This window comes from Salarias fasciatus, chromosome 1 (genome assembly GCF_902148845.1).
Source record: "Salarias fasciatus chromosome 1, fSalaFa1.1, whole genome shotgun sequence".
NCBI lineage: Eukaryota > Metazoa > Chordata > Actinopteri > Blenniiformes > Blenniidae > Salarias > Salarias fasciatus.
This window is the reverse complement of record NC_043745.1, coordinates 23964960-23985769: the sequence shown is the minus strand read 5'-3', so window position 1 is coordinate 23985769 and position 20810 is coordinate 23964960. Positions and strand designations below refer to the sequence as shown.

Sequence of the window (20810 nt, the reverse complement as noted above, 5' to 3'; positions counted from 1 at the left end):
TTTAACTGGCAGCCATTTGCCAGCGTGGTGGTGGACAAAATGTATCATCACATGCACGAGGATTTGGACGTTGTTTGGTTGCTGTGGAGTTAACAATCGATCCATTAGTAGATAATCAACTTGCAGTGGTATAACAATCAGTCCTCAGATTTTCAGGAGACTGACTCATTCGTCTTTCAAACATTTCCATTTAAAGTCAAACAAAAATGACAAACAGGCAGAAGAGCTGATTACCGGTACTTTCACAACACGTCTTCTGACATTTTGACTAATAGTCTTCGAGTTAATGTCAATGGGGTAGTGATCGGACCCATACTGCACACACAAACCCACGTGGACAAAACATGAGGCTGATGGATGGTTAGCCTTTCAGTTGGTTAATGTCAGCGTGCTTCACCCCTGCAGCGTGCTCTAATAGATGTGAAGGTATAGATTTAGCTAAAGAGTCAATAGATGATCAAGTCACATTAAGAAACGACAGAAATTCCTGTTCAACCAACATTATCTACCAGTGTGTTTTGGATGTTTGGATCAGTGTCGTTAACGTGGAAAAGTGTTGTGACAATTTGGAATATGGAGTCTGAACTGGAGAGCGCTGAGATGTATGTACAGTCCTTTAATATTTATGTGCTGTTGCTCAGATGCCGTTTCTGTAAAACCAACACACACACACACACACACACACACACACACACACACACACACACACACACACACAGACCGACGGCCTGCCATTCAAGGTCGGGCTCAGGATGGTGGATGTGAGCTATCTGTTGATGTTGACTCGGAGCATGCTGTTTGCTCCAGAAGGCATCGTGGGAAGATTTACACGAGTAGCATGACAAGGCTCGGACTTCAGTCAGCTCGTGTGAATGTCTCCAGTGAGGCCTCCTCCACGGGTGGTTTGAGTTTCTCCTCCACCTGTCCTCAAACGGCGGCAGTGCCACCACCGCTGTGGGACACCAAGCGAAGGGAAGTCCTGTTATCTCCAAGAAAAAGGCATTTTTAACAAAGGTAGCCACAGTGACTCTGCAAGGCGATTCGAGGAAACCGTGTTTATGGGAACTCAATTTAATCGGCGCTGAACTTAGTTTTGGAGCACCCAGCATCTTTGAGCTGATGGTGCTCTCTGGCTGGAGTGCGTTTAAGTGAAAGAGAGGCGTCTGCCTCTGTGGAATATCATTAAGAAAGTATGTTTTATTAGCAGCTAATCCAATTTGCCCAGGGCTCCTCAGCACCCTATAAACATCTCCACTCTATCTCAAACATCAGCAGCGGTCTCTTTCTTCTGATCTTGCATTTAAATAAAAAACCTATTATACAGCAAAAAAATTGTGGCATGGGAATCTCAAAGGGAATGGCTTACAGTGCTTCTCTTGCTGGTAGCAAACAAATGTTATTTTAAGAAAGCAGGTTTAGTATAATTTATGTGTAGTTAATTAAATCTCTTGTTGTTTGTGTCCTTTTAATGTTCTGTAGTGGGCCTGGTTTTCGCTAATTCTGTGTGTTAAGCAAAAACGTCAAATTTTCCCAAGCCCCGTAGCATCTCGAACTCAGGGCACACCTTGTTTCCAATAAGAGTCATGTAAGGGAGAAAAGGGTGGATGAAAAAAAAAATAAATCTGCTGTGTAGTCAAGTTTGTTTTCATACTTGGAGGCAGTGGTTTAACTTTAATACAGCGTTGATGCAGCGATCTCTCTAACTCACTTTTCAACAAGATCACTTCAAGAATTACACATTCTGGTCGATCTGAATTCTAGAAGATCTGTAATAACAAAACAAAGAATTACTTTTCTCCACAGACCTCCCAGATAGAGAGACGGTCTGTGCCAGCCATGGGCTACATCACACACACCGTCAGCGCTCCCAGCCTGCATGGAAAAACGGTACGATCCTCTGCAGATACTTCACTTTCAGTTCAGTTGATTGTTTTATGGTATTTTGAAATGTTTTATTAACTTCAGCAAAATCTGGACAGCAATTCAGTCCAAAATTGTTAAAATCTTGTTCATCTGGAGAAACCGGAGCTGGAGAGATTTTCTAGAACTTTGTGTACCTGGTTGATGTTTCTTCTGATGACAGGGTGATTTTTTTTTTTTCTTTCAAAGTGTGGGTGGGTCAGCCCCCCCACAGAGATTTACACAGAGCCCCCAAAACCACCAGCAATGATATTTGGTTTAATGCCGGACTTGGGAGGGGTCAAGTTGGGATCCACAGGCAGTAAGAAGCAGAAAGCTCTTCCTGTGGAAATTAAAAGCTTTTCATTTGAATTATCAATTTTTTTAGACATAATATTGTGTTGTCACTGTTATCCTCTGCGATTTTCCATGAAAGGCCCTTATATAACCTTTGTCTCTATTAAATATAAAATGAATTTATCTATGAAAATTGTTCTTTTACTTAAATAAGTAGTAATTATAGATTCCACTTTTTTATTCTTATCATAATTAACAATTTCTTCTGACAGATTAAAAGTTAAAAGACTTCATATCGGGCACAGCCATTCTCCTGAGCCTCTGATTGTTCTCGGCTCCTGCAGCTCTCTGCTGCCCCCCCGGGGAGGGTCACCCCACACTTTGAAAACCTCTGGCATCTGATAGTAACCAGAGTTCAGCAGGGACGTTTTTTCTTTATAGGACACTCAGTCAACCCTCATATGACAATCTCTGCAGTGCAGCTCTGGCCTTTATACTTTACATCATTATGAGGACATTAAGAGCAGCAGCAGTAAAGTGGCCTTTCAGTCATTTGGCTCTCTCAGCTGCTGTATGGCCCAGATGGTTATCAAATATGCTCTCTCATCCTTCTGTGCTTTCGCTGGCCTCTGGCCCCCTAAACCTGGGCTTGGCTACAGCCAGAGGAGCTGACTCTGCTCCTCATTCAGCTGCGGAGGCATCAGGCCAAGATGGCTAGCGTGCATAGCCCCGGCAGTGCGTTCGCTCACCTGCAGCACCACCAGCACAACGGCCTTCTGGGCCCCAGCATGCAGGTCAGGGACCCTCATACTTCCCTAATGCAGCACTCTGCATCCCCCCTTCCAGTGCATCGTGGTCCTCCTCTCTCCCCCAACGCCAATCCCATACATCACTCCCCCGCCACTCTGACAGACTGTCAGTACTGCTTGATGGTCGCGTCGATTCAACCATTTTGGCATGTACTTCTATCTGTACATTGATCTCTCCATGGCGAGTGTCACTCATCAAAGCCTGACAATGCTGCCGGAGCCATGTGTTAAAAACTAACATGCCACATCGAAAGCATGTTGCCTGTCGACTGTGCCTGTTTTTTTAAACCTCCCCCCGTTTGTTCCGATGTAGGATCTTTCACAACAGTAGAATGCAACAGATTAATATCTACATTTCTGTTCGCTCTGATAGTCGCTTCCGTTCTTGGTGTTATCATTCTGAAGCAGCCATCAGGCCTCGGTCTTTCCTTCGAGGCTGTGAAGAAGAAAAAAAAAAGGTTTCTCTAAGCTGCAGTGGTGCTCAGCAATGACAACCCCACCAACTTTTCAACATCCAACCATTCTCCGACCATTTCCCACGCGCTCTGTTTGACCACATGTCGTGCACAAGGCCTGTGTTGCTCAGTTGCATTTGAGGTCAAACATGAGACGTTAAAGCTGTTCAAGAAGGACGCCGTTGCTTAATTAGAGTTTGGTTTTACAGACTGTGGATACAGATACAGAGGTAGGAGCACACTGTAATTGAGTGCAGGCTAATTAAAATTCTGTTTGCAAAAGCTTGAACCGCAAATAAAGTCTTCAGGAGTCATCTGGTCAGCCATTATCCTTTGTAGCTTCATTTCAAGTGATTTATGTCTCCACTGCTCATTTAAAGGCTGATGATACTTACATACAACTGAAGAAGGACCTGGAGTATCTAGATCTGAAGGTGGGCCCCAACAAAGTAAATGCCACTTTATCCCTTTCATCATTTTCTCCTTCTCCCCTCTCTGGACTGCAATCTTGTTCTCCTGCTGCTGCCTCCAACACCTGCTTCCCTGTTTCCTTTTTTTCCCCCCCTGTCTTTTCTCTGTTCTGCACTGTGTTCTCTGCTGTCTCTTTATGATTGTATTACAGTGTATTTTAGTGCGTAGTCTCTTTTGAAATGATCCATTTGAGTATAAAAGGACTTTTGTTTTGCATTAATGATCAAATGAATCCAGTGTAAAATGTGTAATGTGAGTGCAATAGCTGGCTTCACAGTTAAATTGAAATTCTGATGTTCACTTTGTCATCGTGCTTTTCACTGGTGGGGTCGTACAGTTGTGTTACCTTACCTCTTCATAATGCAACATTGACTCTGAGGAGAGTTCTGCAATTCCCACTAGTGAAGTGCATATTTAATGTTTTACTGCTGTTTGTTCATTTGGCTGGCTACAGCACAGCGGTGCATGAACACCAGTGCAAAGCACGTGACACTTATTGATTTACACGGTTAACATCACACTGCATTAACAAAACATCTGGATTGTGTTGCCTAACCAAGCCTGGTGATGACCCAACACCAGTTTGGAATTTTGCTGCCGTGTCAGAACATTGTGCACAAGAAGACAGGCAGACAGATCATCTGGCTGTTTTTCAAATGGAGTGTGATGCATCTTTGGAAATGATGCAGGATTTTTTTGCACTTGAATCTTTTTATCTGTTCATGCTCTGTTCGACCCTCCAGCACGATTATGAGACTCGAAATGAATGGAGGAACAGTGTGATGCTACACGGCCTTCTTGCATGTGAATGAGGAATCTGGACTGTATTGAATGTTTGAAAGCTTCCTCTTTCTTTTCTTATGAAGAATATAAGAAGAAGCAGTTTTAGGAAATATACAAAAATGGCTTTAGCTGACATACATGGGCAGATAGTCATGTCAGCAGGATAAATAGGCTATATTTAAAAAAAATGTGTAGTATTTCCCTGGAAGACTTTTTGACTTAGTGATCGTTTTTCTCACTATTTGTGATATTCAGTAGTCAGTAGAGCTTTTTATGTACGAACACATATATCATAATAATTGTGAATATCTTCTAGAGAGTGGACCCACACGTTCTAGTCAATAATAAAGAAAAGATTCAGTGGAATCAATTTTGTAGCAGTGAAACACAGTCCTAAATACTTGTAATCTGAACTGTACAAACCACATTTAATGTACTTTGAGGCCTTGAATTTCATGACAGTGTAGCTTTCACAGTGAAGAATCATTTATTGATAGCGCCACCATTTGTCTACATCCAGTTGTTTGTAAGACATAAGATCTGGAATAATCTCCCTCTTCTGTCGTTCAGTTAAAGGTCTTAGTTGTTTGTTGCCTTTAAAAGCAGTTTTTGAAGTTTCAGGTTTTTCCCTGATGCAGAGATCCAGTAAGTTTAGCTGCAGAAATGCTTTTGCTCAAGGTTTTGTTATATAAGCTCATGTTTTTTTTTTCTTTTTTGCATAATGTAGCTCGACCTGACTGACAGCATGTTGGATGTTGAAGTAGTTAAGATTATCCGGCAGTTGAAGAGATTATTCTAAACATACGTATATGTCATACAGCATTAGGTGATTAAGCATTTAATTTCATTTGTGACTCATAAATTTCAGGTTACTGGACGTGACAGTTTGAAAAAGGAAAGACCATCAAGGCCAGTGAAAATAGCAGAAAGTGACGCAGATGTAAGTCAATGATTACATTTCCAGGACTCTGCCCTCTTTCTTTAAGATGCATGTTTCCAAATTCTGACAATCCGCTACAGAGAGGAGCTGACTTTATTCTGACTTGGCTGTGTGTTCTAGTGTGGTTATCTGTGTGTGTGTGTGTGTGTGTGTTCTTAAGCTATGGTAAACAGAGGCTGCAGAGGGAAGGGATCGTATGTGCATTGCAACACTGTGGGGACACGCATCCACTCTGCACAGTGAGGGCTTGAGAGCGTCGACCACAGCTTTTATTTTCCTCCCTGCAATTTAAAGGGAAAAATACATGTAATGGGAGTTTTTAGATGAGGAGCTGTTAAATTTTTCAGTTTGATTTTCCTGATCGCGCGTTTCTCATGCTTTGTTTTCTGCTGAATGGAGGTAAATAAGATGGATGTCCTGGCTTTTCATCATTAGCATTGTTCCGTTTTAACAATTTATAAGAAATTGCCAGTAAATTTGTCTGAACAATGAATATTTCATGCAATTAAAAACAACAATATGTGGCAGCAAAAATAAAAACAGCTTAATTATTAATTGAACAGAATGATAAATAGATCTGAGAGAAAAATACACTGTGTGAGAAAGACTGTGAACTAGGCAGTCTTATGTTGTTTTCATAAACACATAACCCATTTCTGGGAAAACAAATCTGTCACTCTCAGTAAACACGGTTTTTCTCCAAAAGTGAATTTGAAAATATGGATTTTTGATTATGATTGCTCATAATGGCTATTACCAGATTTTTGCCCGCACACTGGAGAGTGTGAGCCTTTTGATATCTCCCACTGTGCTGATGAGAAGAACTCCTTGGGGCTTTTAGGCAGATGAATCTTATTGACAGACAGCAAAGACTACAGTCAATGATTGATTCTTCTTATCTATCCAGAACATAGTCAAACGGAGAGAAGAATAGTGAACCTCGTGAAATCACATGCTGTATGAAATAGTGCCTGTATATTTATGTTTAAAAAAGAAAAACAAGATATTACTACAAATGCAAAAAACAAATGATTCACTGCATTTTTATTTTTCATCCTTTTAGGTGAAATTAAGTCGACTGTGTGAACAAGACAAGATTTTACAGGAGTTGGAGGAGAGGATACGCACTTTGAAGGATGACAAGGTGCTCATATATATATATATATATATATATATATATATATATATATATATATATATATATATATATATATATATATATAAAATCTTCATTTAAAGCGGTATTTAAATGTGAGTGTCGGCCTGTGGTCTGCGAAGGCTGACCGCGACTTTCATGTCCCAATGTAGGACAAGCTGGAGTCTGTGCTGGACGTTTCCCACCAGCAGATGGAGGAGTACAGAGATCAGCCGGCTCATGCTGAGAAAATCGCCTATCAGCAGAAATTGCTACAAGAGGATGTGGTCCACATCAGAGCTGAAATCTCCCAAGTTTCCACAGTAAGACCTAAGCTGCTCAGCTTCATTACAGTCACTGCAGAAATTACAGCCTGTTCCTTATTCACATATACCGTGTCCTATTTCTGGATAAAATGCGTTTAACCTTTGAATTGAGGCACTCCACACTGAACAAATCAGACGGCATTATGTCACTGCAGGTTTTTCATCGAATGGAAACAAGATGTAGTCTATTTTTAGTTGTTCCCCTTTGATGGTATCTGCAACTGGCACGATGTTTCAGGTTGACTGTCAGGATCGAAATGAGTGTTCAGGGACAAACCCAAGGCTGCAAAGAAACTTAACCATACAGAAACATGTTACAGTGTCTCTCAGACAAAAGGTTTTTCGTCCTAAATTTTCATTTACATCAAAAAAACAACTTTATTTTTAGACGAAAAAAAAAATAAAAAAGAAGCCTTTTATAAATCAACCACTAAATTATACAGAAAATAACACATGTATTAGCAGCAGAGTGTGTTAAAGACATTTTCAGGCACTAGTTAGTATTCAGATCATCTCAGTGTCCAGTATGCAGGGCGGAATTGGCTGGGAGGGATTTAGAGGCAGACCCCCCCTCTGGTCGACGCTACCCCCATTCTGATGAATTATTTTAACCCCATGGGGGGAAGAACATCTACATCTACACATAGAAGATCAGACAAAGATGCTCAAATAAGTGTATTTTGGGTGGCTGTGGCTCGGTTGGTAGAGTGGTTGACCTTTGATCAGGAAGTTACAGGTTTGATTCCCGGTCGTCACGGTCTGTATGTTGTCCTTAAGATAAACACTGAAGTTCAGACTGCTTCCAGTCCATGTATAGAGCGGTGTAATGTGGCAGTCACGTCCATTGGTTTGTCAATTTCCCCATGAGGATGAATCAAGCATCTGTCTAGTTTACGACCGAAGTGAAGCTGTGCCGCCACCTGTCAACACTTTCAGAGTGATACTTGCATGATTAAGTCTTTGCTCACACCTTTTCGCTGCAAAATATCCAGTGTTTTTGTAATAAAACAAGCAGTTGTGATCTGTTTTTATTGCATTACATTTATTTTGTCTGCATTACATCCTTATATCTTATATCATTATCATTCCGTGCGACTGTGAGTCTCCTTCATCAACATTTTACTTCACGAGTTAAGCAGAGCATCTGAGAGGTATTTCTGAGAGGGGATTGTACAGTGGAGTGTGTTATGTCATGTTCAGGAGATGGAGAACGCCTGGAACGAGTACAGTCGGCTGGAGAGAGACGTGGACTGGTTGAAGTCGGCCCTGCAGGGACAGATGAACCGCGGCGATCTCTCTCAGGTGCCTGGCTCAGTGATTATCTGTCAGCAGTCTCTCAGTTTCACTGGATGGACGTATGAAGGAATCGTTTGAAGGACAAACACAGAAGCAGATCATTATTTGTAGCTGATTTGTGATTGAAAATATACATTTTGCTTCTTTGGCCCAAATAATAAGAGTGGGGGGGGGGAAAAAAAAACATTGAAAAGTAGGAGTACTCATTTAAACAAGTTAAAGTTGGTCCAATAGTGACGGAGCAGTTTTGATCATTTGGAAAGTAAAGATATATGTTGGAAGGAATAATGTTAAACAGCTGTCAGAAAATGTGTATGTGTGTGTGTGTGTCCTGTGTTCGTGTGTCTGTGAGTAGCAAGAAAAAGTCCAGATCAGAAAAGAGCTGTGGAGGATCGAGGATGTCATCGCAGGCCTCAGCACCAGTAAAGCCAACTACAAAGTCACTATCTCCTCCGTTACGAACCCAGGTGAGACTGAGGCTGAGTGAGAACACAGCAGATGTCTGCTGACTCAGCGCTGCAGCGTATCAGCATCTTATTATTAAAGCTTCGTGTTCAGCTCTCTGTGTACGTTTGTCCGTATACATGAAATTCCCCAGAGAGGAAATTTGTGCCTTCAGTGTCGGTGTCGTCAGTGCCTTCTGTGTCTGGGAGCCCGTCTGCTATGGAAATGAGACTGTCTCAGCAGCAGCACAGTCCCAGCAGCCACACCCCCACCCTTTGCTCCAGTCCCAGACAGCAGCCATTGCACCACTCCACCATCATCAGCGGGATTAAATGGGTGAGTAACCTTAAGCTGCAGAGGTGAACTTCAGCTGGGCTGCGTAGGTATGCTGAAAGTTATTTTTCTTATTTACAAGCTTCATCTGAGTACCAAATCGCTTTAGGTTTTTATTGAAAAATGATCAAAACTCAGAGCAACCTTAAGTTTTTCCCATTGTCACTGTGTTTATTTTCATCAAAACTACACTTTTCTTTCCCCAAGTCTTAATTAAACTAAGAATTGTCACTTTCGTGCCATTTTTACCACATAGTTTTTAGCAGTATTCCAAAACTGAAAAAATACATTCAGCTTGCAGTGAAGTGAAACTTTGAGAATTTTCTGCCAATAATAATTCTTGATAGCAATATTCTGCTTCCTACTCACTGGTCTTGTGGTATTTTAAAAAGAACTGTTCCTTTCAGACGAACTGTGAAGCGGGTGCTTCTTCCCGACCTCTGAGGTTTAACTGTGTGCAGTTGTTCTGTGTGCAGAGTGAGGAAGACGTGCCTCCGAGACCTCCTCTACCTCAGCTGTACAGTCCTGACGAGCATCCTCCTGCCGTGCCTCCGTTGCCCCGAGAGACCACGGTCATCAGACACACCTCTGTACGTGGCCTCAAACGACAGTCCGACGAACGCAAGAGGGACCGAGAGATCGGCCAGTTCACAAACGGAGACAGTAGGGTGCGTCCGGCACATCGGCTTGATTTAGTTTTTTTCTAAAATATGTGAATTTTAGCTTGGTTCGGATCTGATCTGTCCGCGTATCGCAGGTGGAACTGAGGCCTTTCCTGAGTGACCCAGAGCTCATGGGCGCTGGAGACGGAGCCAGCCACAGCAGTGTTGGAGCATCGGGGCACGACGGAGGCTATCAGACGTTACCAAGCAGAGGTAGGGGAGCCAGATGTTTAGTTACAGCAAACGTCTGCTCACATTTTCCCACTGTCGCTTTCACAGAGATGAAGAGTTTTTAGCTTGCTCGTTGAGAGCAGTTTTTAACTACTTGTTGACGTTCCTTCAGGTGTGGCTGGATCCTCTCTCAGAGTAAATCAGTCATCGAGCATCACCTCCTACGTGACCCTCCGAAGAACCACCTCAGCCGCCGGCGGGAAGGTGATCCTCAGAATCCAGTGAAATGAAAGGAATAAATAGACATCTGATTTGAGATTATGACAGTAAAACTCTGAAGGAAATAGATGCAGGATGTAAGATCAGTACTCAAGACTTTTCAGTAAGGAGAACCTAATTTTGTTTTTTCAAAAAGTGTTTAATAGTCTGCTGAAATGAGCACAACACCCAGAAAATGTTTCAAATGGAAGAAGATGGTGATGACGGATGCATGTTAGTTGAACAGTGTTATTACTGTTTGTGAAGTCAGGATAATTAATATTATTTAGCTGTGTGAGCAGAATGTCAGAAACAATAATGCAATATGATGTTAAAGTATTTCTCTTTTTTTTGGTATTTAATACAGCTTAAATGTGAAAATTACATTATAGATATTAATGTTCTTTGGAAGGTCATTTCTCCATCTCCCAAGAATACGATCTGCATCTCATCGCACATTAACTCTTCTCTTATAGCCCTGTGCACATTTTTATAAAAATCAATCTTTCTATGTTTTTGAGTTATCCTGTTAACCAACCAACCATATCGCTTCTTCATTTTTGGGGCTTAATCGTCCCAAAAACTTGCTGGATTTGTAGAATCTGTGGATACTGTGTTTGTATTTCCCTCTTTTTTTCGCATTAAGTATGCGTTTACCCCCTGGTGAGGTTTGTTTTGATTTTCTTTTAATCCCCTGCCTCCTGCAGCACCTTTTGCTCTTGTTGTCAACTCTCTTTCCTCCCACTCCTCTCAGGAGAGACCAAAAAGTGCCTTGGAGCGTCTGTACTCCGGGGACCCGGCGGCGCAGCAGCAGAGAGGGAAGATGAGCGCCGACGAGCAGCTGGAGAGGATGAAGAGGCACCAGAAGGCCCTCGTCCGCCAGCGCAAGCGCACCCTGAGTCACGGAGATCGCCACGCCTCTTCGTCGCCGCGCTCCTCCTCCTCCTCCTCGTCCCGCCCGCTCTCAGCCGACCTGGGATCAGTATGTTACTAGATCAGCTTCACACGTCACTCTCATGCATGACGACATCCCAACAGAGTGTGGCGACTGATCGCAGAAACGCATCCTATACATAATCTATGACTCGGTTGCGTCCAAGTTGCTGTTATCACACCGCTCAGATAATTCAGTCTAACTGTGCTTTTTTTTTTATGCACCTTGTTTCAGAAGTATATCTCTAACTTGACTGCTCATATTTTCAACTAGTGGTCAGACAGTAAAAGCACAGCTTTAACGAATTATATAATAATAGTAATTGTTTTAATTGTGAATAACAGCTATCCAACATACAATGCATATGAAAACAGATGTGGCTCAGCAACCTGTAGCCATTTTTTGAATTTTTTTTTTTTTTTCATCAACATCTGTTTGTCCCACTCAGACATGTGGAAATGTCATTTCTGGGGGAAAAAAAAAAAGTCATGCAATGATATGAATTCCAGTTTGTGCTTTATGAACTGCTGCATTAACAGTGTGAACTGAAACGACTGTGGAAATGGGAATGATGATATTTACATAAAATTCGTATTTTTTTATTGTGGAAATTCTTGAATAATACGTCTTACTAACTAAAACATAACACACTAATTACCTCAAAGACATTTGATGTTGTCCACTCCTCACACTCATCCATCCATCCATCCATTCATTCCTTCATTAGACCCCAGTGTTACTTTTCTCCATCCCTTCGTAACCTTTCCTCACTGATCTGTCTCGGCTGTGGTTCACTTCTTAAACTTCACTCCCAAGTATTTTGCGTTGTCAGACGTCACCTTCCCGTCGCTTCCCGTCTTTTCTCATTCAAACGCTAAAAATCTTCTGTTCCTCAATCTCTTGCTGCTGTCCCAAACCGATCTATTGACACGTGAGCGAATGAAAGAGAGAGAGTGAAAGTGCCTTCTCATTTTCTAATGACCAAAACACTGAGCAATACCTATTTAATTCCACTCATCTCAACCTCATCATAGGACTTTTTCTTGCTGCAGTGCTTAAACCTCCAGTGTAGAGATGAAATCGGTGTTTCAGGATCGGAGCCTGTTGTTGACCCATTTAGCTGATCCCCGTCTCTACGCCGGGGGAAGCATTTAATTTGAACACCGCCGATGTTTCTGACCTCCCTCTCATATCACAGCGTAGGTTCAATGCCTGCTCAGCGTTTTATATCTGCTTTTGATAGATTCTAAGAGGAATCATTTCCAAATGTGAATGCTTGCAAAACAATAAACATTATTTTGTGAAGAGCTCACATTGCCATGTTTTTATTCACGACGCGTTTTGTTCCACGAGGTCTGGTGAGACGGTTTGAGTGAAGCGTTCTGTGTCCTTGTGTCGTCTTTCCAGTGTTGTTTTCAGCCTCATATGAGCATGCATACCCATCTATGCATGTGCCCCTCGTTTTTTTCCCTTTTCACGCCTTTTGCACACAAACACACACACATTCATACATGGAACCAAAAAAAAAAAAAAAAAAAAAATAATAATAATAATTAGCAATGCAAGTGGGGGAAGTCTTTTTTTTTTTTTTCTAAAGCTAAAGGTTTTCCAGCACTCAGTGATTCAATTCTTGGTTTATATGTCTCTTGTGTGCGTTGTCCAGTGGAAGAGAGAGCAGGACTTTGACCTGCAGTTGCTCGAGAGAGCTGTTCAGGGTGAAGAGGCTCAGGGAGTTAGGAGTGTCCAGGGGGAGGAAAGACCTCCCGAGCACAAAGAGAGACCCCGGTCGCACTCTGACGAATGGCTGACCTTCCGCTCCACCGTCACGACCCCGCCGGCTCACGAGGTCGACCTGGAGCCGCTGGACTACGACGTGGATCTCAACAAAGAGGTACGATTTCTTTTCTCTGAGCTGAGAAACAGCTGATGAGGATAGAAGCAACTCCAATACAATGAAAATGATTGAATGTGAATAAATTATTGAGCTATTCCAATAAACTTAATTTCTCATAAACTTTAAACCTCTTTAATAAAATTAAAGCTAATAAAATTGTTAGAGTGACCCTCCAGGCATTTTTTGGAAGGAAGTGTAAAAATACTCTGCTCCTAATAATTTACTTCCCTTTCTGCTTAGTTTACTTGAAAATGTTAATCACTTGACTACTTAAATTAAAATACCTTTAATGAAATGCATGTCATTAAACCCCCCGATCTATATCAGTAATTACTGCACCTATGCAGGTATTTTATTTACTGGACAAAAGGTGTTCATTCTGCTTGAAAGTCTATTTTTAGTTCATGTGTGTTTCAGGCTTTAAATATTTGAATGTTGACACAATTTTCAGCTTTTTGATCCTGTATATGACTATAATGGAGTCACAGTTAAACAAGGTAGTGACTGCAGACTTTCAGCTTTTTCTTTTTTCTTAAGGGAATTAATATTTAAACCAGGTTAAGGATTTAGAAATGAAAACACATTCTGTGCATCCTGGATTATTTTAAGGAAGGAAAAGCAATGCAGCAAACTAATACATTCATTAAAAAAGAGCTGTCCAAGCACAAGTTGCAAACCCAAAGACATCAAAATAAGCTGTTTTGCCTATTTTTTTTACAGTGACTGTATTTAAGTCCTGCTTGTGTCCCAAATGAAAATAGTTTTCATTCCCATTATGAGCTGATTTATTTGAAACTGGTCATCATAATGCACCATGAAGCTCAACAATGATCGAAAGATTTTTCGATTTCTTTTTTTTTTTTAATTTAGTTGTGTGAAATAGTTTAATCATAATGTAAGAAATGATAAGAGCAGCATTAAGAAGTTGATGAGTATCATCAGCAGTGGGGAGAATCACACTAAGTCTGGTATTTCCTCCTCAATTCAGCTTTAAAACAGTGCGATGATGGATCCAAAAAAGAATGCCAACTGTCACTGAAAGACTGACTGCAGTGCGTGAAAGAGAGGCACAGCTGTGCACCAACATCCTACTGCATGCTCTGGATCCGTACAGTGAGCAGCCATCACTGCAACATTTACACAGATTATCTACATTAATTGATTTGTTGTATGTTTCATTTTCAGAAAACTCTGCACTGTGTAATGCATATTTATAACAGAATCCATTCATTTGTCTTTTTTGCTCGTCGAACCCTGATCATTACCGAAATCTGTCAGCTGTTTTGAAGATGTTCTCTGTCTGTTCATCCGAATTCCGACATTATTTTCCACTAGGTAAGATGTTAACACACTCTGCTTTTGTTTTCCAGCTATCGAAGCCACAGAAAGTGTTGATCCCCGAGCGCTATGTGGACTCAGAGCCCGAGGAGCCGCTCAGTCCCCAGGAGGTTGAGGACCGCCATCGGAAGGTGGAGCGCATCAAAAACATCTTGGCAAAGTCCAGGTAGACAAAGTTCATTAACTGCACAATGCAACGGGTTGTGTTTCAATATTTTAGTCAAACTAACTGAACTAGAATACTTAATCAGTCACACTGATTCACAAATCTTCATCTCTTTGTATCCGAGACTCCAAATTGTTAAAAGGCGGGCTACATGCTACTGCCTGACTATATGATCTCTCATCTGCATAAAAAGGGCCCTACTGAAGGCTCCAGTGGAGCAACTGTCAAGTTGTTCCAGCAGTCAGTTTCTTTTCACATTCCCGGTGCATCCTGATGTTTTTATTCGTTCCAGCGTCCAAAACCTGGCGCCGGCAGTGGCCGTGGACAAGCCGGAGGTGGGGCTGGTGGCTCTCGACTCAGCGCTGCAGGAGCAGGAGAGGATCATCACCATGTCCTACGCTCTCGCCTCCGAGGCCTCGCTCAAGAGCAAGCTCGTTGCAGGTCTGTGATTTGTCTGGTTTGTAACTACTTTGTGCTCATTGGAGCCTGCAGGTTGGAGTAGGTTTCAACGCATTAGCTCCATAAGTGTAGAGTAAAAAAGAAAAAAAAATGTTGCCATCCTGACAGTTGAGGTAAAATTCCTCCAGGTACCAAACTGACATCTTTTGGGTTAAAGAGGGAAAACAAGATGGAAGCAGCCTTTCAAGAATGCTACATCGACGAGAAGAGTCTAAGGTGCAAAGCCAAGCAATAGGGCTGCTCATTTCCTAATAACCGAACATTATTCCTTATTAGGAGCTCAGATCGTCTCTAATTGCGATCCGTGTAAAGTCTTTCAGACAGGGGAGGAATCGCTTGATGAGGCCATTTTGTGTGCTGATCAATGACCCAGTCAAACTCTCCTCTCCATCTGCATACGGCCGCCGCCGCTTTGAACGCGGCTCTGAACCTGCATAAAAGACACTGCGCTCACATCTCATCTCTTTCATACTCGGCGGCAGACAGGCGAGTTAATTCTCACCGTAGCCGCAGCAGGTTGTCAGTTGATCTGCCTTGCTCACACACACTCACCTATGCACACATATATCTGTCACGCACGGTAACACTCAAGCTGTCAGCCCGCGTGGAAGCTTAATATGCACAGTGAAGCAAAGTCAACAATTATAACATTATTTCCAGCGTTGAGAAATGCCAGAGAATATAACTGGTGGCGTCTTGTCAAAGGAGAGTGAATCAATGACTTTCTCTCCCTTTGGTGTTAAAGTGAGGTATGCTGCTTCACTTTTAAATCTCCAAATTAAAAGAATCTTTTCACAGTATTATGCATCAGAGACTTCACCAACGCTCGCATGAAAACTGGAGTATTCGTCACTACAATTACATCCAGTATAGATTAGAACTGTGTTTTTTGATTGTAGAATTCGTTATTCTGGAAAATAAATAATTTTGGCTTTTTTTGTAATTACCTGTCAGGAATATTGAAACAAATCTCAAATGTTGTGCTGGAAATGGATTTACAAAGTATGAATGACTCACAATTTGAACTTCCTCTTCATCTATTCATCGCTTTTATCTTTCAAGCCGCTGGTTGAAGTTCAAGTGATGAAAAATACAAAAGCGCCAACCACAGCGCTGCGAGCGGATCGCAGTGAGCCTGCAGCCGCGAATGAAGCAGGCAATTTTCCTGGCAGCCATTTACGTTCTGAGTGACTTTTTCTTCGTGTTAGCTCCTTTCAGATTATACTGGCAGTATGAAAACACAGGACACCTACAACCACACTATCTTCATGGAGTCTACTAGGAAAGTTTATTTGCATTATCTTCAAACTGTGTGACAAAACATTTACAGTTTATTTTTATTTTTTTTCCTCATGGAAAAAAAGGATTTGTAAGAAATGTAATTCTTTGCTTTTCTTACCCAAAAAAAAAAAAGAAAAAAAAAAACTGAAAATTGAGTAGTAGTGATATAAATGAATGTTCTTTGTATGAACTAAATTTTAATTCAAAATGCCAAAATTAAGAAGTGGTAGAATTTTTTTTGGGGGGGGGATTTTAGAATGATGACCAAACAAAACTAATGCATGATGCTGATTAATCATCACTTATAACATTTTCAATATCTACATGGGATAAAAATTACAAATATAATTTTCTCTCATCACAGAGAGCAAGCGGGTCAGAGTGGGATTTGGGGCCTTGGCCTTCCTGCTCAGGGTTCTATGTTCTGTATGTTCGGTCAACTGCTGACTGTGTTCTTGGATGAGTGGATTATCTGAATATTATTTACATTTATTGCCATTTACTTTGCAGGATATTTGAACTGCACTATTTTATCCTGCTATCTTACATTACTGGTTTCCTGTTTAGGGTTAGTAGTGACTGGAGAGAGAGTGCTAACCTCACAATCTGAATCTGGGCAAGAGGCCTTCTGTACAGAGTTTGCATATTGTCTTTGTGCGTGAAAGCGCTTTCTCCAGATGTTTCCTCTAACCGTCCATTTCAGACTAATTGGTGACTTTGTGTGTCTCAAAGTTGATTTCACTTGCCTGCATGACAGAATTTGTCTTGTCGTTTTCTTTGACGCGTGCAAATCTGACCTTAGAGCAGCAAATAAAACTTTTCACCTGGATCCCATGTTTGTACCGATGTAAATTCTATACTTTATACTTTGTTGTACGATGTTTACTATACTTAACAGGCTTCAGATCAGCGTATGGAATTATGATTTCACTTATATTTCATTATGGTTCCACTTACAGGGTGATCATTAAGTGATGGCTCATTAACCACCTGTGATGCTTTCTTCCTCCTCCTCTCCTTTTTGTCCTCCCTTCTCCTCCTCCTAGTCCCGCCGCAGGTTAACCTCCCTGCTCCTCCTCCTCTGCCCCCTCCTCCTCCTCCTCCGCCTCCTCCTCCTCCTCCTCCTCTTCCTCCTGTAACTGTGGCGCCTCCTTCTCCTCTAAACAACGGGATTCACTACACATTTGTGTAATCCCAAGAATAAAGTAAGGCCTGACTGCGTGCGCCGTGGCGCCGATGTTGCCGAGACCTCGCTAATTCTCCGGAGCGGGCGGCTCCCGTGCGCTTTGCACCTTCGCCGCATGCTGGCTGCTCTGTTGTGATTGTGGGAAACGCGTCTCGCCGAGGTTAGGGAAGCCCTGCCTCTGCTCCCATTATAATCAAAACAAACATCTGCAGGCAGTCTGCTCGTCCCACTGTGATAATTGTGTGTAAATTGTTTTTTTTTTTTTTTTCTTCTGTAACGCTGCCAAAATATTTATGGATGGATGAGGGAAGAATGAGCTCAAACGAACAAGACTGTTTGTAGCATTGTGTGTAATTAACAAAAGAGACACCGTTTGATTTAGCACCTTGACAGTTCACTAGTCTGCACAGCTGCATTCCTCAGCACCAATTAGCTTCCCATCTGTAGCCTGGCAGCAGTACGGTACAGAAAGAAAAGAAGAAGAAAAAAAACCTCACTCACATCGCTGGTGCTACTGTAAATGCACAAAGGAAACTTGTGGATTTGACGCCCCTTTAATTAAAAGTCAATATCTGAGATAAAATATTGCTGACTACATGAGGAAAATATAAAAATCCTAAAAGAATTAACATATTCACCCGTTCTTACATGACCTTTGACCTGTCGGTGTGTTAATATATCTGCACTATAAACATCAAACGGGGTTATTTATTGTGACATTTTAGTTTTCTACTCTTTAGTTGATTTTTGTTCTCTGAGTTTTTTGTGCTTTTGCATGATTTTTTGCTTGTTTGTTTGTTCTTCTGTGTCATTCCTTTGATTTCCCCAATTTTCACAGCAGATTTTTTTAAGGTCTGCTATGCAAAGTGGACTTTGGTGTAAAGTTTAAAATACGGAATACAGCAGAGATCACTGCACTTTGTCCCTCTATGATCACACAGATTACTGTCCTTTATTAGGTACAGTTTTTGGAGTTATGGAGCCAGTTCTCCTGAATTGTAAGGTAATTTTGATGGAAGGTGTAGGAAGGTGGGTAAAACGTATTTTCTATAAAGCACTGTCATAAACCATCTCATAAATTGCCTCATCTAGCTTATTAGTACGATAATGAATATCACTTTTTTGTAGTCTTTCACGGCTCCTTTTCAGAGTGTTTCTCCATGTATGCACAGCATGGAGAATATCCAGTTCTTATGTTATCACACGTACATATTCAGGTTTACCTTAAGTTGTGATGAACATGACTAGAATGTGAAAAAAACCTGCAAATTCTGCAAAGTTTTGTTGAACTTGTGTAAATTGTAGAGGGACATGAAGTGCTTTGTTTGACTCGTGTGTTAAGTTGAGTGAGGTTGTATCTCTATGCATGGAAACATGAAAACATGCTGTGGCCTGCAAAATTATTCATATCTCTTGAAGTTTCCCAACATGTTGTCACATTGCAGCCTTACAATTGTCTGTCCACAGGACAACTCTCAGTCGTGCACAGCCATTGTTGAAACAAAGTCCCGTTCGCAGTTTACTGTAAGTCACTCTGGGGAGACAGCAGATGTGGAGGAAGGCGCTGGTCAGTTGAGATATTGGTCCAAAATGTCGCCCTGAATGCTGAACTCACCGTCTCCATTGTGAAGCATGGTGGTGGCAGCATCATGCTGTGAGGATGCTTTTCTTCGGGAGGGACAGGGAGGCTGGTCAGATCGATGGGGAGGTGGATGCAGCAGAAACACGTCCCAAGGGACGTGCAGCTGTGACTGCAGCTCTACGAAATATTTACTGGGAGGCCATGAATACCTTAATCCACCACACTTTTCAGTTTTTTATTTGTTTAAAAAGAAAAGTCAGGGATCATTTTATAATTTTCATGCAGCATGTTGAGCTGTTCTCTCACATAAAATCCTATTTGTGGTTGAAATGTAAAAAATTAGGGAAAGTTCAACGTATGAATATTTTTGCAAGCCACTGTATTTATTCTTCTTTATTTGCATGGCTTCAAAATCTGAGTGACAGCTGCGGTATTTTGTTTTGTTTTGTTTTTAATTTTACCTTTGATAATATCTTTAATGGTTATCCATCAAAAATGTGGAGACACACGTTGTTGTTTTAAAGTCTGGACACCCAAGATTCTTCAGGATTTATTCACTTGGGACTCCAGAAGAAAAACAGATTAAAAGCTGTAACCTTACGGGGTTTTGATAGATTTTGCTGTCGTGATTATCTTGTTTCTCGTACTTCCTGTTTTTGCTCTTACTTTGTCTTCCTCTCTTATCTCTCCTCAGCTCAAGCAATTTCTGGACACTGAGGTGCTATTCCACGATCTCAACAAGCCACCGGCGTCTTCGAGAAAAAGGAGATTTTGTTACATTTTGGGACATGATTTTATACAGCAATAGGAAAAAAACACCTGACATTAATCGTGTAACTGGACGTGTGAGGCGACTGCAGCTTTGACTCCATGATGTTTTTCTAGCTGCTGAAAGTGACTTTCCTGACAATAAAAACTCTGCTGCTGTGCTTACTAACTATGAAAGTGTCTAACAATGTTAATCTCATGATAATAAAAAAAAGTTTTCTACAAATTATTGCACTTTGAATTGTACACTGTATTATATTTTCAAGATAAGCCTGAATTACTTTTGTTGCGATGTAATCTGAATGGAAAAACCTTTTTTTTTTTTTCTTTCGGTGCAGAATGTTTGAAGAAAGAAAGGTACCGGTGCGTCATGATGATAGTATTTTTGTTAACACTCAGATGATATTCTTACACCAAACCACTTGAACTCTCATGTACGTCTCTGTAGCACTGCCAGTCTCTTTTAGGCTTGCCAAAACCAGTTTTATTTTTGCTTACATCAGGATGAGAATAGCCTTTAACATATTTTTTTGTGTGTGACTTGGGAACATTGCGCAGTGAGAATTTCTAAAGATGTGAATATTAAAGATATTAACATTTTATCCGGTTCATCCCACATGTATTTATTTCGTCATTTTCAAGGTTTCATTGGAGTTTTTTTTTGTTGGTTTCTTTTGCTTTATTCCATTTCAGGATTGTGGAGCTGATCCCATGCGAGGGAGGGCACACACTGGACGAGTCCGACACAGACAAACACACACACACACACTCATGCTTACGGGCAATTGCACGGTCACCTCAAAGACATGGTTTTGGACTCTGGGAGTGAATCTGAGTACCGGGGAGAAGAAGAGAAAAAAAGCCTTGCACACAAAAAGATACTTACCTGCAAACTCAACACAAAGGCCTACGAATGGATTTGG

General features: G+C 41.3%; 1 protein-coding gene across 1 annotated transcript in view; it reads left to right on the top strand.

Moving 5' to 3' along the window:
• Positions 1-19930, top strand: part of plekha7b (pleckstrin homology domain containing, family A member 7b) — a 54293-nt gene extending 34363 nt beyond the window's left edge. Inside the window, exons 10-26 of the mRNA XM_030094425.1 lie at positions 1804-1887; positions 2856-2990; positions 3841-3909; positions 5583-5654; positions 6718-6798; positions 6963-7112; positions 8316-8417; positions 8767-8878; positions 9010-9191; positions 9665-9856; positions 9946-10063; positions 10194-10285; positions 11034-11261; positions 12877-13104; positions 14478-14611; positions 14904-15052; positions 19814-19930. Coding sequence (XP_029950285.1) covers positions 1804-1887; positions 2856-2990; positions 3841-3909; positions 5583-5654; positions 6718-6798; positions 6963-7112; positions 8316-8417; positions 8767-8878; positions 9010-9191; positions 9665-9856; positions 9946-10063; positions 10194-10285; positions 11034-11261; positions 12877-13104; positions 14478-14611; positions 14904-15052; positions 19814-19836 — 2151 coding nt within the window. The 3' untranslated portion in view covers positions 19837-19930. The remainder of the gene's footprint in view (positions 1-1803; positions 1888-2855; positions 2991-3840; positions 3910-5582; positions 5655-6717; positions 6799-6962; positions 7113-8315; positions 8418-8766; positions 8879-9009; positions 9192-9664; positions 9857-9945; positions 10064-10193; positions 10286-11033; positions 11262-12876; positions 13105-14477; positions 14612-14903; positions 15053-19813) is intronic.
• The last annotated feature ends 880 nt before the right edge of the window (positions 19931-20810 follow it).